Raw genomic sequence first — 16330 nt, forward strand, 5'->3', positions numbered from 1 at the left:
ATATACTATAAAAACAGTAATCTCACATTATGCCTTTTTCTAACCTATCAGCATCTTATCCAGTGGACTGACATCTCGATAGCCTATCACAAAGGACCATACATATTTGTCTTCAGATGATCAGTGTATACATAACGGACAAGATGGCGTCGGCTCTGCCTTTGATAAAGCCTTTGGGCGAAACATGTTAAGGGGAGTGAGAATCATGGGGTTCCTTTTTATCTAGATTTTACCCTTATATACTTACCGTTTGTCAGCTATCACTAGTTTGCCTAGCACACGCCTCTTTTATGTTGCTATTGGAGTGAGCACAGAGTAACATAATATAGGTGGGGAGCTCAATTAGTGTCACGGCGATTTGCAAGCGCTTCTGCCATTACGTTTAGTCCTTCTTTAATCATCATAACATGAATACTTACTGTGGGATTTACCTGTATGTTCCGAGTAATATATAGAAGCTCTATACACTTAGTGAAGCGTGCTGTATTTATGCTCACCGCTACTCCTTACCTATTACTATACTCATCTCACCCGTGTTGTTATCATCCCATCAGTATTGGTGTTATATATCTTACTGAATACAAACCTGCTGGTTCTCCAGGGATAAGAGATACTTTTCTCTACCCATTCACTAGTTACGTTTCAACAATAATAACGATTCTGGTGGGGTGGTTACATTCTACAGCGTGTAGTAGATTCACGATACATTGTGATACAATTTGTGCACATTCTTACACTTTCAAACGTCTGTGGCTGCATTTCAATACTATGCCACATTGACATTAGAAGCAACAATAAATATTATTAAGGCATCAGTATTCCTGAACCTATAACGGATAGAAACTCGCTCATTTGTGTTTTTAAGATTAAATTCGTATTTTAATAGTGTAAATAAAGGTTATGTTTTAACACCATTTTGTGAAATGTACTCATTTATCTCTAACATTGCTGAGATACTAATGTGGTGATAATTAGTTGTTGAGTGCTACCTTAGTACACACTGTATTGCTTTAGTGTACAGCACCCCTTCCCTATGAAATATATCAGTCTCCTGATTTAAAGGGCCATAATACCCAAATGTTTAAACACTTGAAAGTGATGCAGCATAGCTGTAAAAAGCTGATTAGAAAATATCACCTGAACATCTCTATGTAAAAAAGAAAGATATTTTACCTCAAAAGTTCCTCAGTAGCCACCTCCCATTGTAAAGGATTTCTAAGCAGCATTTTAGTGTGTTTGTCCTGGGACAGCTGAAAGGATGAGCCTCGTGCACTCTCATATTATTTCCCTATTCAGATTAGGGAAGTGTACATTGAAATCTCATGAGAGTTAAGTCAAAGCTCATGAGATCACAGTAAAAGAGTTCATGACCTCAGCACTGCTGATGCTGATTGGCTGCTGTTCATTTCTTCATTTTTTTAAATTTGTTTACCTGCAGCTGGGAACAGCTGAGTATAACTTTTTACACAGAACTTACACTGCTGAGCTGAGGAAATTGTTAGGTAAAATATCTTCCTTTTTTACATAGAGATGCTCAGGTGATATTTTCCTGTCAGCTTTTTACAGTTATACTGCATCAGTTTCAAGTGATTTAGCATATGAGTATTATGTCCCTTTAAGTAGCAATATTAGCCGATAACAACTACAAGGGAAACAACTTTGGTAGTGCCATTATTTTCTTTTCTTTCTTTTTTATCCATAACATTTTTTATGTCCCTTTTAGGTTGCACAACTCTAATAGTTATCAATAAAAAAGTAATGAATAACTAAGATCTGCTTTACACCTCACGCTTTATGGGGTTAATACTTTATTGGCTTCTGTATTACAAGAGTTTTATGTCATTTACAAGACAGATAACCAGCTAATACAATGTAGGTGTAATAACTTCCCTAGACTGTAGTGGCCAAGATGAGTATTGTCCTTAAAGGGACATAAAACTTAGCATTTGTCTGTCATGCTTCAGAAAACACATACAACATAAAACAACTTTCAAATTTGCATCTATTATCTAATGTGCTTTTTTCTCTTGTTGCCTTTTGTTGAAAGAGCAGCAATGCACTACTGGGAGCTAGCTGAGCAATTCAAGTGAGCCTAAAACAAGAGGCCTATATCTGCAGCTAGCTCCTACTAGTGCATTTCTGGTCTAAAGCCTACCTAGGTATGCTTTTCAATGAAGGACACTTTTTGAATAAAGCAAATTAGATAATAGAAATAAATTGGAAAGTTGTTTAAAATTGTATTCTCTATCTGAATTATGAAAGAGGTTGTTGGGGTTCATGTTCCCTTTATTACAAGAAAGAAGAACAGTCCCTTTATCTGTTGTTATGTCTCCCATCTTGCTGAACGCTTGTGCACATTTCTTGCCCCTATCATTGGAATGTTTGCTCTTGTGTTTCTAACAGGAAGAGCCAATCACATTTGATGAAGAGATGTTTTTGTCCCATCGGTGCAGCGCACTGAGGCCGTTCCTGCAGAACGCTATCCAGCTACAGCTCTTTAAACAGGTAACTACTTCAGTAAAGGGTCTGTACTTGTGAGCATAACATTAGAGTCTGCCTGTTTATAGGTAACACATAATATAATACAGTGCAAATAAATCAGCAGAAAGGGTAGCGGGGGGTCCAAAGTGTAATAGTGCAGATAATGTGATAACTGCATATTTATTTTTATTTGCTTTAAGGGGACATTAGTCAAAATTAAACTTCTTACTCAGATAAAGCTTAGAATTAAAAAAACAACTCTCCAATTTACTTTTTTTTTATCAACTTTACCTCATTCTTCTTTGTTTAAAATTGGCTCCTCTGCATAACAGAATACAGAAGTATACTCAGGAGAGTTCCCATGTCTTAAGCACTATATGTCATTAGTGTATACTTTAACAGGGTTGATTCCAGTCTAGTTGATCGTGTTTCTTGGCTCCCGATACGCCTTTATCGATATCATAACGATCATAATGCAAGCGATAAAATCATTATCTGATATCACAAAAGTCACTGATACGATGCTTGGTCGGTATCAACTCTGGCGTTCTCAACCACAAATTATTGACTAAGTATCGACAACAAAATGGACACATAGAATTCAACAGCCAAATGCACTTGACAAAATTCTCAACACTCTTGGATCGACCAATAACACACAGCAGATAAACAAGTGAGATATCGGTTACCCATATGCTGATACCAGAAAAGCAAGATGGCGCAACTCATGTCAACAATAGCGACAGCTCTTTTTATTAATAATCAAGATTGCACCAAATGAAAACATCTACAAGATCTGGACAACTGTGACGTGCAGAGAGAGAGAGGAACGGCTGTACAGCCTGGAGAACAGTTGTATTGGGTTTTGTTTATGAACTCTGTGCCGTTCAGAGACAGGAAACCCCAACATTTTAGTTTATGATTTGGATAGAAAATACCATTTTAAACAACTTTCAAATTTACTTAGATTATAAAGTTTGCTTCAGTCTCTTGTTATCCTTTGCTGTAGGAACAGCATTGCACTACTGGCAGCTAGCTAAACACATCTAATTAGCCAATCACAAGAGACAAATGTGTGCAGGCAGCAATCAGCAGCTAGCTCCCCCTAGTGTAATATATGTGCATATTCTTGTTCTACAGGGGATAGCAAGAGAACAAAGCCCATTTGTAAATAGAAGTGGTTTTAAAAGAGTCTTAAAATGACCGTCTCTATCTGAATCCTGCACGTTTTATTCTTTCCTATCCCTTCAAGCTTGACTGTGTTTGACTTGGTAAGATTGTGATCATTTGATACCATTGTTTTACATATGGTTACAAAGAACTCTCGTGGAATAGTATTAGCGAAGGATACACAGAGGAAAAGATACCGCTGAAAACAGAAGTCATTACTCATGAATCAAGTCTAATTTTCAATTCCATGTCCCTTTTTTTTATTAATGTTGCAATACAGGGCCCCTATACAAAAACTTTATACATTCAGTGAGTTTGTTTTTGTCCTTTTCTAAGCCATTCCAATCCATTAGAATGCAAGGTGCAGTGTGTGTAATGGTGACACCGATGCATTTGATATGATTATGTTGTTATCACTGGACTTTCTTACGGATTGTGATGGCTTCATATTTGGAAAACACAACAAAATGGAAATTGTGATTGAATGGAACCGAGGGGTACATTTTTTTGAAAGCTATTTGAATACTTAAATATGAAAAGAACTGTCTGATTTGTAAAATGTACTTTATAAATTATTTGTCAAAGTTACCTTTTAAAGGGACCTTATGAACCCCATGTGATATCTGTTATCATAAGCACTCTGAGGTTTAAACACAGATGTAAAGTTTTGATGCAGGTCTTGCAACTCTCAAGAAGAAACAGCCAGTGATTGGTGCCTCCTGATAGACTTACCGGCTGTGTTCTATTCAGGAGGTGTCTTCAAGCTCACTAGCTGGACTTTACCTATGTGTTTTACTCCTTTGCATGGGTCAGACAAAAGTGAGTTAGGTTCAGTTATGTACACATTACATGCTCTAGTGATTTTCTATAGAGTGTCCCTATAAAGTCTGATTTAACGAAAATGTTCATTACTTAATAAGATTCTATATAAAGTGAGTAAAGTGTTAGCAATATGCCCAGTAGTCCTGTAATTAAAGCCGTAGGGATTTGCAGAATGTGTAAACTATGGCTACTGCTTATCTGTAAGCAAAACCTCGCTGAACCTGTCATTGTCTTCCTTATTTTCCTCTCTTAGTTCATAGATGGGCGACTTGATCTTTTGAACACAGGAAATGGGTTCAGTGATGTGTTTGAGGAAGAGATCAACATGGGAGAATATGCAGGTAGGCACCGTTCCCTACGTACACACATGGTGCTTTAGTGGTGGGGGAGATTAAAATGACTTCAAACTAAATGTTTTATTTATTCATCAGTGCATTGCAAAATAAATGTTTTAGATGCATTTAAACTGTTATTTTAATAGAAAAATATGTAGTGTTTTGCAGTCCCAGGACACACCCCTTGTAAAGCCTGTTGATTGTTTCCCTTCCTGTGGTCAGTTAGTTACAAATATAAATGAGGTCCTGCCCATATCAACCAGTTATTTTGCAGCATCCAAGAGATTCAGGCTTCTGCATTGCACAGAATGCACTGTAGCCTCCAGTGTGGGAGGGAAACATTACATTTTCAGTGTTAATATACAGATAGATTACAAGTGATCAGTTACATTAAACAAATCACTAATACATTGCTCCTTCACTAGATATATCCCTTACATTACAGGTGTTGTACAGTGTAAAATGACAATAACCTTTTACTTGTGTGAATTTAACCTTTTCAGTTTCAAAAGAATTGTGACAATTATAAATCAATTATTTATCTATTTAAGCTGTAGCATTATGGGTATAGTGCACATGTGTTTAGGATGTGTTTTTATATGAATTATACTTTAAAATGACTTGATATGCTGTGCTGGTGTTAAGAGACAATGAGATGTGCAGTGCTGGCATTAGGAGGCAATGAGATGTGCAGTGCTGTGCTGGCATTAGGAGACAATGAGATGTGCAGTGCTGGCATTAGGAGACAATGAGATGTGCAGTGCTGTGCTGGCATTAGGAGACAATGAGATGTGCTGTGCTGGCATTAGGAGACAATGAGATGTGCAGTGCTGGCATTAGGAGACAATGAGATGTGCAGTGCTGGCATTAGGAGACAATGAGATGTGCAGTGCTGGCATTAGGAGACAATGAGATGTGCTGTGCTGGTGTTAAGAGACAATGAGATGTGCAGTGCTGGCATTAGGAGACAATGAGATGTGCAGTGCTGGCATTAGGAGACAATGAGATGTGCAGTGCTGTGCTGGCATTAGGAGACAATGAGATGTGCAGTGCTGGCATTAGGAGACAATGAGATGTGCAGTGCTGTGCTGGCATTAGGAGACAATGAGATGTGCTGTGCTGGCGTTAGGAGACAATGAGATGTGCTGTGCTGGGGTTTGGAGACAATGAGATGTGCTGTGCTGGCATTAGGAGACAATGAGATGTGCAGTGCTTGCCTTAGGAGACAATGAGATGTGCAGTGCTGGCATTAGGAGGCAATGAGATGTGCTGTGCTGGCCTTAGGAGACAATGAGATGTGCAGTGCAGGCATTAGGAGACAATGAGATGTGCAGTGCTGGCATTAGGAGACAATGAGATGTGCAGTGCAGGCATTAGGAGACAATGAGATGTGCAGTGCTGGCATTAGGAGGCAATGAGATGTGCTGTGCTGGCGTTAGGAGACAATGAGATGTGCAGTGCTGGCATTAGGAGACAATGAGATGTGCTGTGCTGGCGTTAGGAGACAATGAGATGTGCTGTGCTGGCGTTAGGAGACAATGAGATGTGCTGTGCTGGCATTAGGAGACAATGAGATGTGCTGTGCTGGCATTAGGAGACAATGAGATGTGCTGTGCTGGCATTAGGAGACAATGAGATGTGCTGTGCTGGCATTAGGAGACAATGAGATGTGCTGTGCTTGCGTTAGGAGACAATGAGATGTGCAGTGCTGGCATTAGGAGACAATGAGATGTGCAGTGCTGGCATTAGGAGACAATGAGATGTGCTGTGCTGGTGTTTGGAGACAATGAGATGTGCTGTGCTGGCGTTAGGAGACAATGAGATTGCTGTGCTGGCGTTAGGAGACAATGAGATTGCTGTGCTGGCGTTAGGAGACAATGAGATTGCTGTGCTGGCGTTAGGAGACAATGAGATGTGCAGTGCTGGCATTAGGAGACAATGAGATGTGCAGTGCTGGCGTTAAGAGACAATGAGATGTGCAGTGCTGGCATTAGGAGACAATGAGATGTGCTGTGCTGGCATTAGGAGACAATGAGATGTGCTGTGCTGGCGTTAGGAGACAATGAGATGTGCTGTGCTGGCATTAGGAGACAATGAGATGTGCAGTGCTGGCATTAGGAGACAATGAGATGTGCTGTGCTGGCGTTAGGAGACAATGAGATGTGCAGTGCTGGCATTAGGAGACAATGAGATGTGCTGTGCTGGCGTTAGGAGACAATGAGATGTGCTGTGCTGGCGTTAGGAGACAATGAGATGTGCTGTGCTGGCGTTAGGAGACAATGAGATGTGCTGTGCTGGCATTAGGAGACAATGAGATGTGCTGTGCTGGCATTAGGAGACAATGAGATGTGCTGTGCTGGCATTAGGAGACAATGAGATGTGCAGTGCTGGCATTAGGAGACAATGATATGTGCAGTGCTGGCATTAGGAGACAATGAGATGTGCTGTGCTGGCATTAGGAGATAATGAGATGTGCAGTGCTGGCATTAGGAGACAATGAGATGTGCAGTGCTTGCCTTAGGAGACAATGAGATGTGCAGTGCTGGCATTAGGAGACAATGAGATGTGCAGTGCTGGAATTAGGAGACAATGAGATGTGCAGTGCTGGCCTTAGGAGACAATGAGATGTGCAGTGCTGGCATTAGGAGACAATGAGATGTGCAGTTCTGGCATTAGGAGACAATGAGATTGCAGTGCTGGCATTAGGAGACAATGAGATGTGCTGTGCTGGCGTTCGGAGACAATGAGATGTGCTGTGCTGGCGTTAGGAGACAATGAGATGTGTTGTGCTGGCATTAGGAGACAATGAGATGTGCAGTGCTGGCATTAGGAGGCAATGAGATGTGCAGTGCTGGCATTAGGAGACAATGAGATGTGCAGTGCTGGCATTAGGAGACAATGAGATGTGCAGTGCTGGCATTAGGAGACAATGAGATGTGCAGTGCTGACATTAGGAGACAATGAGATGTGCTGTGCTGGCATTAGAAGACAATGATATGTGCTGTGCTGGCATTAGGAGGCAATGAGATGTGCAGTTCTGGCATTAAGAGACAATGAGATGTGCAGTGCTGGCATTAGGAGACAATGATATGTGCAGTGCTTCCCTTAGGAGACAATGAGATGTGCAGTGCTGGCATTAGGAGACAATGAGATGTGCAGTGCTGGAATTAGGAGACAATGAGATGTGCAGTGCTGGCCTTAGGAGACAATGAGATGTGCTGTGCTGGCGTTAGGAGACAATGAGATGTGCTGTGCTGGCGTTAGGAGACAATGAGATGTGTTGTGCTGGCATTAGGAGACAATGAGATGTGCAGTGCTGGCATTAGGAGGCAATGAGATGTGCAGTGCTGGCATTAGGAGACAATGAGATGTGCAGTGCTGGCATTAGGAGACAATGAGATGTGCTGTGCTGGCGTTAGGAGACAATGAGATGTGCTGTGCTGGCGTTAGGAGACAATGAGATGTGCTGTGCTGGCATTAGGAGGCAATGAGATGTGCAGTGCTGGCATTAGGAGACAATGAGATGTGCTGTGCTGGCATTAGGAGACAATGAGATGTGCAGTGCTGACATTAGGAGACAATGAGATGTGCAGTGCTGGCATTAGGAGACAATGATATGTGCAGTGCTTGCCTTAGGAGACAATGAGATGTGCAGTGCTGGCATTAGGAGACAATGAGATGTGCAGTGCTGGAATTAGGAGACAATGAGATGTGCAGTGCTGGCCTTAGGAGACAATGAGATGTGCTGTGCTGGCGTTAGGAGACAATGAGATGTGCTGTGCTGGCGTTAGGAGACAATGAGATGTGTTGTGCTGGCATTAGGAGACAATGAGATGTGCAGTGCTGGCATTAGGAGGCAATGAGATGTGCAGTGCTGGCATTAGGAGACAATGAGATGTGCAGTGCTGGCATTAGGAGATAATGAGATGTGCTGTGCTGGCGTTAGGAGACAATGAGATGTGCTGTGCTGGCATTAGGAGACAATGAGATGTGCTGTGCTGGCATTAGGAGGCAATGAGATGTGCAGTGCTGGCATTAGGAGACAATGAGATGTGCTGTGCTGGCATTAGGAGACAATGAGATGTGCAGTGCTGGCATTAGGAGACAATGAGATGAGATGTGCAGTGCTGGCATTAGGAGACAATGAGATGTGCTGTGCTGGCATTAGGAGACAATGAGATGTGCAGTGCTGGCATTAGGAGACAATGAGATGTGCAGTGCTAGCATTAGGAGACAATGATATGTGCAGTGCTGGCATTAGGAGACAATGAGATGTGCAGTGCTGGCATTAGGAGGCAATGAGATGTGCAGTGCTGGCGTTAGGAGACAATGAGATGAGATGTGCAGTGCTGGCATTAGGAGACAATGAGATGTGCAGTGCTGGCATTAGGAGACAATGAGATGTGCAGTGCTAGCATTAGGAGACAATGAGATGTGCAGTTCTAGCATTAGGAGACAATGAGATGTGCAGTGCTGGCATTAGGAGATAATGAGATGTGCTGTGCTGGCATTAGGAGACAATGAGATGAGATGTGCAGTGCTGGCATTAGGAGACAATGAGATGTGCAGTGCTGGCATTAGGAGGCAATGAGATGTGCTGTGCTGGCATTAGGAGGCAATGAGATGTGCTGTGCTGGCATTAGGAGGCAATGAGATGTGCAGTGCTGACATTAGGAGACAATGAGACGTTTAGTGCTGGCATTAGGAGACAATGAGATGTGCAGTGCTGGCATTAGGAGGCAATGAGATGTGCTGTACTGGCATTAGGAGGCAATGAGATGTGCAGTGCTGGCATTAGGAGGCAATGAGATGTGCAGTGCTGACATTAGGAGACAATGAGATGTGCAGTGCTGGCATTAGGAGACAATGAGATGTGCTGTGCTGGCATTAGGAGGCAATGAGATGTGCAGTGCTGGCATTAGGAGGCAATGAGATGTGCAGTGCTGACATTAGGAGACAATGAGATTTGCAGTGCTGGCATTAGGAGACAATGAGATGTGCTGTGCTGGCGTTAGGAGACAATGAGATGTGCAGTGCTGGCATTAGGAGACAATGATATGTGCAGTGCTGGCATTAGGAGACAATGAGATGTGCAGTGCTGGCATTAGGAGACAATGAGATGTGCAGTGCTGGCATTAGGAGACAATGAGATGTGCAGTGCTGGCATTAGGAGACAATGAGATGTGCAGTGCTGGCGTTAGGAGACAATGAGATGTGCAGTGCTGGCATTAGGAGACAATGAGATGTGCAGTGCTGGCATTAGGAGACAATGAGATGTGCTGTGCTGGCATTAGGAGGCAATGAGATGTGCAGTGCTGGCATTAGGAGACAATGAGATGTGCTGTGCTGGCATTAGGAGACAATGAGATGTGCTGTGCTGGCGTTAGGAGACAATGAGATGTGCAGTGCTGGCGTTAGGAGACAATGAGATGTGCAGTGCTGGCATTAGGAGACAATGAGATGTGCAGTGCTGGCATTAGGAGACAATGAGATGTGCTGTGCTGGCATTAGGAGGCAATGAGATGTGCAGTGCTGGCATTAGGAGGCAATGAGATGTGCTGTGCTGGCATTAAGAGACAATGAGATGTGCAGTGCTGGCATTAGGAGGCAATGAGATGTGCTGTGCTGGCATTAGGAGGCAATGAGATGTGCAGTGCTGGCATTAGGAGGCAATGAGATGTGCTGTGCTGGCATTAAGAGACAATGAGATGTGCAGTGCTGGCGTTAGGAGACAATGAGATGTGCAGTGCTGGCATTAGGAGACAATGAGATGTGCAGTGCTGGCATTAGGAGACAATGAGATGTGCTGTGCTGGCATTAGGAGGCAATGAGATGTGCAGTGCTGGCATTAGGAGACAATATGTGCAGTGCTGGCATTAGGAGGCAATGAGATGTGCTGTGCTGGCGTTAGGAGACAATGAGATGTGCAGTGCTGGCATTAGGAGGCAATGAGATGTGCAGTGCTGGCATTAGGAGGCAATGAGATGTGCAGTGCTGGCATTAGGAGGCAATGAGATGTGCAGTGCTGGCATTAGGAGACAATGAGATGTGCAGTGCTGACATTAGGAGGCAATGAGATGTACAGTGCTGACATTAGGAGGCAATGAGATGTGCAGTTCTGGCATTAGGAGACAATGAGATGTGCTGTGCTGGCATTAGGAGACAATGAGATGTGCAGTGCTGGCATTAGGAGACAATGAGATGTGCTGTTCTGGCATTAGGAGACAATGAGATGTGCAGTGCTGGCATTAGGAGGCAATGAGATGTGCTGTGCTGGCATTAGGAGACAATGAGATGTGCAGTGCTGGCATTAGAAGGCAATGAGATGTGCAGTGCTGGCATTAGGAGACAATGAGATGTTCTGTGCTGGCATTAGGAGACAATGAGATGTGCTGTGCTGGCATTAGGAGACAATGAGATGTGCTGTGCTGGCATTAGGAGACAATGAGATGTGCAGTGCTGGCATTAGGAGGCAATGAGATGTGCTGTGCTGGCATTAGGAGACAATGAGATGTGCAGTGCTGGCATTAGGAGACAATGAGATGTGCTGTGCTGGCATTAGGAGACAATGAGATGTGCAGTGCTGACATTAGGAGACAATGAGATGTGCAGTGCTGGCATTAGGAGGCAATGAGATGTGCAGTGCTGGCTTTAGGAGACAATGAGATGTGCAGTGCTGGCATTAGGAGACAATGAGATGTGCAGTGCTGGCATTAGGAGACAATGAGATGTGCAGTGCTGGCATTAGGAGACAATGAGATGTGCAGTGCTGGCATTAGGAGACAATGAGATGTGCTGTGCTGGCATTAGGAGACAATGAGATGTGCTGTGCTGGCATTAGGAGACAATGAGATGTGCAGTGCTGGCATTAGGAGGCAATGAGATGTGCTGTGCTGGCATTAGGAGACAATGAGATGTGCAGTGCTGGCATTAGGAGACAATGAGATGTGCTGTGCTGGCATTAGGAGACAATGAGATGTGCAGTGCTGACATTAGGAGACAATGAGATGTGCAGTGCTGGCATTAGGAGACAATGAGATGTGCAGTGCTGGCATTAGGAGACAATGAGATGTGCTGTGCTGGCATTAGGAGACAATGAGATGTGCTGTGCTGGCATTAGGAGACAATGAGATGTGCAGTGCTGGCATTAGGAGGCAATGAGATGTGCTGTGCTGGCATAAGGAGACAATGAGATGTGCAGTGCTGGCATTAGGAGACAATGAGATGTGCTGTGCTGGCATTAGGAGACAATGAGATGTGCAGTGCTGACATTAGGAGACAATGAGATGTGCAGTGCTGGCATTAGGAGGCATTGAGATGTGCAGTGCTGGCTTTAGGAGACAATGAGATGTGCAGTGCTGGCATTAGGAGACAATGAGATGTGCAGTGCTGGCTTTAGGAGACAATGAGATGTGCAGTGCTGACATTAGGAGACAATGAGATGTGCAGTGCTAGCATTAAGAGACAATGAGATGTGCAGTGCTGGCATTAGGAGACAATGAGATGTGCAGTGCTGACATTAGGAGACAATGAGATGTGCAGTGCTAGCATTAAGAGACAATGAGATGTGCAGTGCTGGCATTAGGAGACAATGAGATGTGCAGTGCTGGCTTTAGGAGACAATGAGATGTGCAGTGCTGGCATTAGGAGGCAATGAGATGTGCAGTGCTGGCTTTAGGAGACAATGAGATGTGCAGTGCTGGCATTAGGAGACAATGAGATGAGATTTGCTGTGCTGGTGATAAAAATGACACCTTTCCATGTTGACAATTTGTCCTTTCGGTTTCTCCATTGCAGGCAGCGATAAACTCTACCATCAGTGGCTCTCGACAGTAAAGGTGAGTGGATTGCATCTGTTTTCTTTAGTATTATAGGATGTTAGCTGCCCCGATCACTGACTGAATTACAAAACCATGTCTGTTTGACCTGACTTGCTTATCAGCTGACACTGAACAGCTAAATCTGTACCCTGTTTCTAAACGACTAGAATCTCCTGGGAGAGAAAAATGATACAGTTATTATTATTATCATTATTATTGTAGGTTTTTGTGGGGAATGTGTCCTTGTGTCCCATTGTGCCTGTACACAAGATATATTTTGCATGATCTGGTTGATAATTGTATTTCAGGGGGTGAGAGTCCATGAGCCATTAACTCTCTGGTATGCCAGTTTTATCTTTGCCTCCTAGGATTCTTTGTTTAGAGGGGACCTCAGACTGATTTGAGCCTCAGAGAGCTTCTACTGAGAGAAAAAGGGAGATTGGAGTAAGGGGCAGTGACACAATTACTCCTGGTGAAGGAGTAAGTCACAAGCCTGCCACTGGTGTCACTGGGAACTTAGCTCCCTTCTGTTGAGTAGTCGTTATACTTCTTACTTAAAGGCACATGAAACCCAAAATGTTTCTTTCATGATTAAGATACAGAATACAATCTTAACCCTTTGAGTGCTGAGCACTTTCCCACCTGGGTGCTAAGATTTTTTTATTTTTTTTGAAAAAACATTTTTACTTTTTTTTTTGTTCAGACCCCCAATACTTACACTGTTGGAAAGGTGAGGCGATTACCTTTCCAATGGTGGGTCTTGGGGGTCTGTAGCTGCATAGATACCTGAGATACAGGCTTCTAAGCAGCATGCCCCCTGCTCTTATACTTAACATTGTTAAGTATAAATAAAGTTGTGCTGTGATGTCATCACGTCATTGCGCGTGACGTCACCGTGCATAACGTGAAGCCCCGGCGAAGCCTGTCACTAAGCAGGCCCGATCTCTATGCTAGGAGCCGGTGGGAGCCCCCAGATCTCCCTCAAGGTGGGAGCGTGCTAATGACGGCTCTGAGCCGTCATTAGCACCAGATGGGAAACTCTGTGACGGCTCAGAGCCGTCATTAGCACTCAAAGGGTTAAACAATATTTCAATTTACTTCTATTATTTAATTTGCTTCATTGTTTAGATATCCATTGTTGAATAAATAGCAGTGCACATGTGTGAGCCAATTACACAAGACATCTATGTGCACCCACCAATCACGAGCTACTGAGCCTATTTATACATGTTTTTCAGCAAAGTATATCAAGACAATGAAGCAAATTAGATAACAGAACTACATGATAAAGTTGTTTAAAATTGCTCGCTCTTTCTAAATCATGATAGACAACATTTGTGTTTCATGTCCCTTTAAATCATCTGCTGTAATGTACTCAGCACTGGATGAGCTATTAACTGGAAGTAATTTCTGCAGCTGGTAAGCTCAGTGGGGTGGGTAGTTGCCAGTCGTGACACATTTACACTCACATAGCCCACAGGCTATTATCAGGTACATTTGTTATGTTACATCATAGAGTGGGGATATTATTTATTATAGACATAAGCACACACTAGACTTTATCATGTAATATTGTCTATGGGCTAGATTAGAAGTGGGGTGCAAACGGTTTTGCGCTAGAGCAATCAAGCCATTTTCCTTCCGCTGATATTAAAAGTTCAGAGAAACTAAATGTAGTCACCAATCAGCAAGTGTTACCCATGGTTCTGAACAAAAAATGGTCCTCATCTTAAGCTTACATTCTTGATTTTTCAAAGAAAGATACCAACAAATTTGGGTTTAGTATCCCTTTGAATAGCACGTACTGGCATTTACTACACAGCTATTTTGTCCCAATCCATGCTATCGAACCGCCCTCCCATGACGTTAATCCTTTTCCTGCCGTGCTAACAGCCGCGTTCTATTCAGCTAGCGCTTCAGTACTGTTACTTTATTCTTCCTTATCTGTGAGGGGGTAAGATGTCCTTAATTTCAAGAGTCTGATTAAATTATGTTTATTGCAAATTTAATTTATTTAGGACTAGATTACAAGTGGAGCACTAATTTGATGTGCGCCCGTAAACGGCAGATTCCCCTGTTTACAGGCTCACGTTAAATAACAAGCCATTGCAAGTAGCTGGTTAATGCTACCGTGATCTCAGAAAATTAACCATAGGTCAGACCTTTTGATCATTTTAAAAAAAAATTCCCCCAATCCCCCCCACAACAGTGTATTGTTCCTTTTATATTGAAAATATTGTACCAATTTTTTTTAAATATAACTGCGCAAAGCCGTTTTAAGCGATTAAAGTTGCCAGATGTGGGGTGAAAAACAGCACTGAAAAGTGCCTTTACATTGAGGTCTATGTGCCCTGTGTTATCACTCAAAATATATACAGTATCTATATGCTAATATATATATATACATATATATTTATGTGTTACTATGTGTATATACACATAAATATATATGTATATACACATAGTAACACATAAATATATATGTATATACACATACTAACACATAAATATATATGTATATACACATAGTAACACATAAATATATATGTATATACACATAGTAACACATAAATATATATGTATATACACATAGTAACACATAAATATATATGTATATACACATACTAACACATAAATATATATGTATATACACATAGTAACACATAAATATATATGTATATACACATAGTAACACATAAATATATATGTATATACATATTAACACATAAATATATATGTATATACACATAGTAACACATAAATAAATATGTATATACACACAGTAACACATAAATATATATGTATATACACATAATAACACATAAATATATATGTATATACACATAGTAACACATAAATATATATGTATATACACATACTTACACATAAATATATATGTATATACACATAGTAACACATAAATATATATGTATATACACACAGTAACACATAAATATATATGTATGTACACATGGTAACACATAAATATATATATATATATATATATATATATATACACACACATATTAACACATAAATATATATGTATATACACATACTAACACATAAATATATATGTATATACACATAGTAACACATAAATATATATGTATATACACATAGTAACACATAAATATATATGTATATACACATAGTAACACATAAATATATATGTATATACACATAGTAACACATAAATATATATGTATATACACATAGTAACACATAAATATATATGTATGTACACATAGTAACACATAAATATATGTGTATATACACATAGTAACACATAAATATATATGTATATACACATAGTAACACATACATATATATGTATATACACATGGTAACACATAAATATATATGTATATACACATAATAACACACATATATATATGTATATACACATAATAACACATAAATATATATGTATATACACATAATAACACATAAATATATATGTATATACACATAGTAACATATAAATATATATGTATATACACATATTAACACATACATATATATGTATATACACATACTAACACATAAATATATATGTATATACACATAGTAACACATAAATATATATGTATATACACATAGTAACACATAAATATATATGTATATACATATTAACACATAAATATATATGTATATACACATAGTAACACATAAATAAATATGTATATACACACAGTAACA

The 16330-nt window shown here is 40.9% G+C and overlaps 1 protein-coding gene across 1 annotated transcript in view; it reads left to right on the forward strand.

Moving 5' to 3' along the window:
• DENND1A (DENN domain containing 1A) overlaps positions 1–16330 on the forward strand; it is a 1966771-nt gene that overhangs the window by 1563017 nt on the left and 387424 nt on the right. The window contains 3 exon segments of the mRNA XM_053695696.1: positions 2404–2505; positions 4727–4814; positions 12606–12646. Of these exon segments, the coding sequence (XP_053551671.1) occupies positions 2404–2505; positions 4727–4814; positions 12606–12646 (231 nt within the window).

Source organism: Bombina bombina, chromosome 12 (assembly GCF_027579735.1).
Source record: "Bombina bombina isolate aBomBom1 chromosome 12, aBomBom1.pri, whole genome shotgun sequence".
NCBI lineage: Eukaryota > Metazoa > Chordata > Amphibia > Anura > Bombinatoridae > Bombina > Bombina bombina.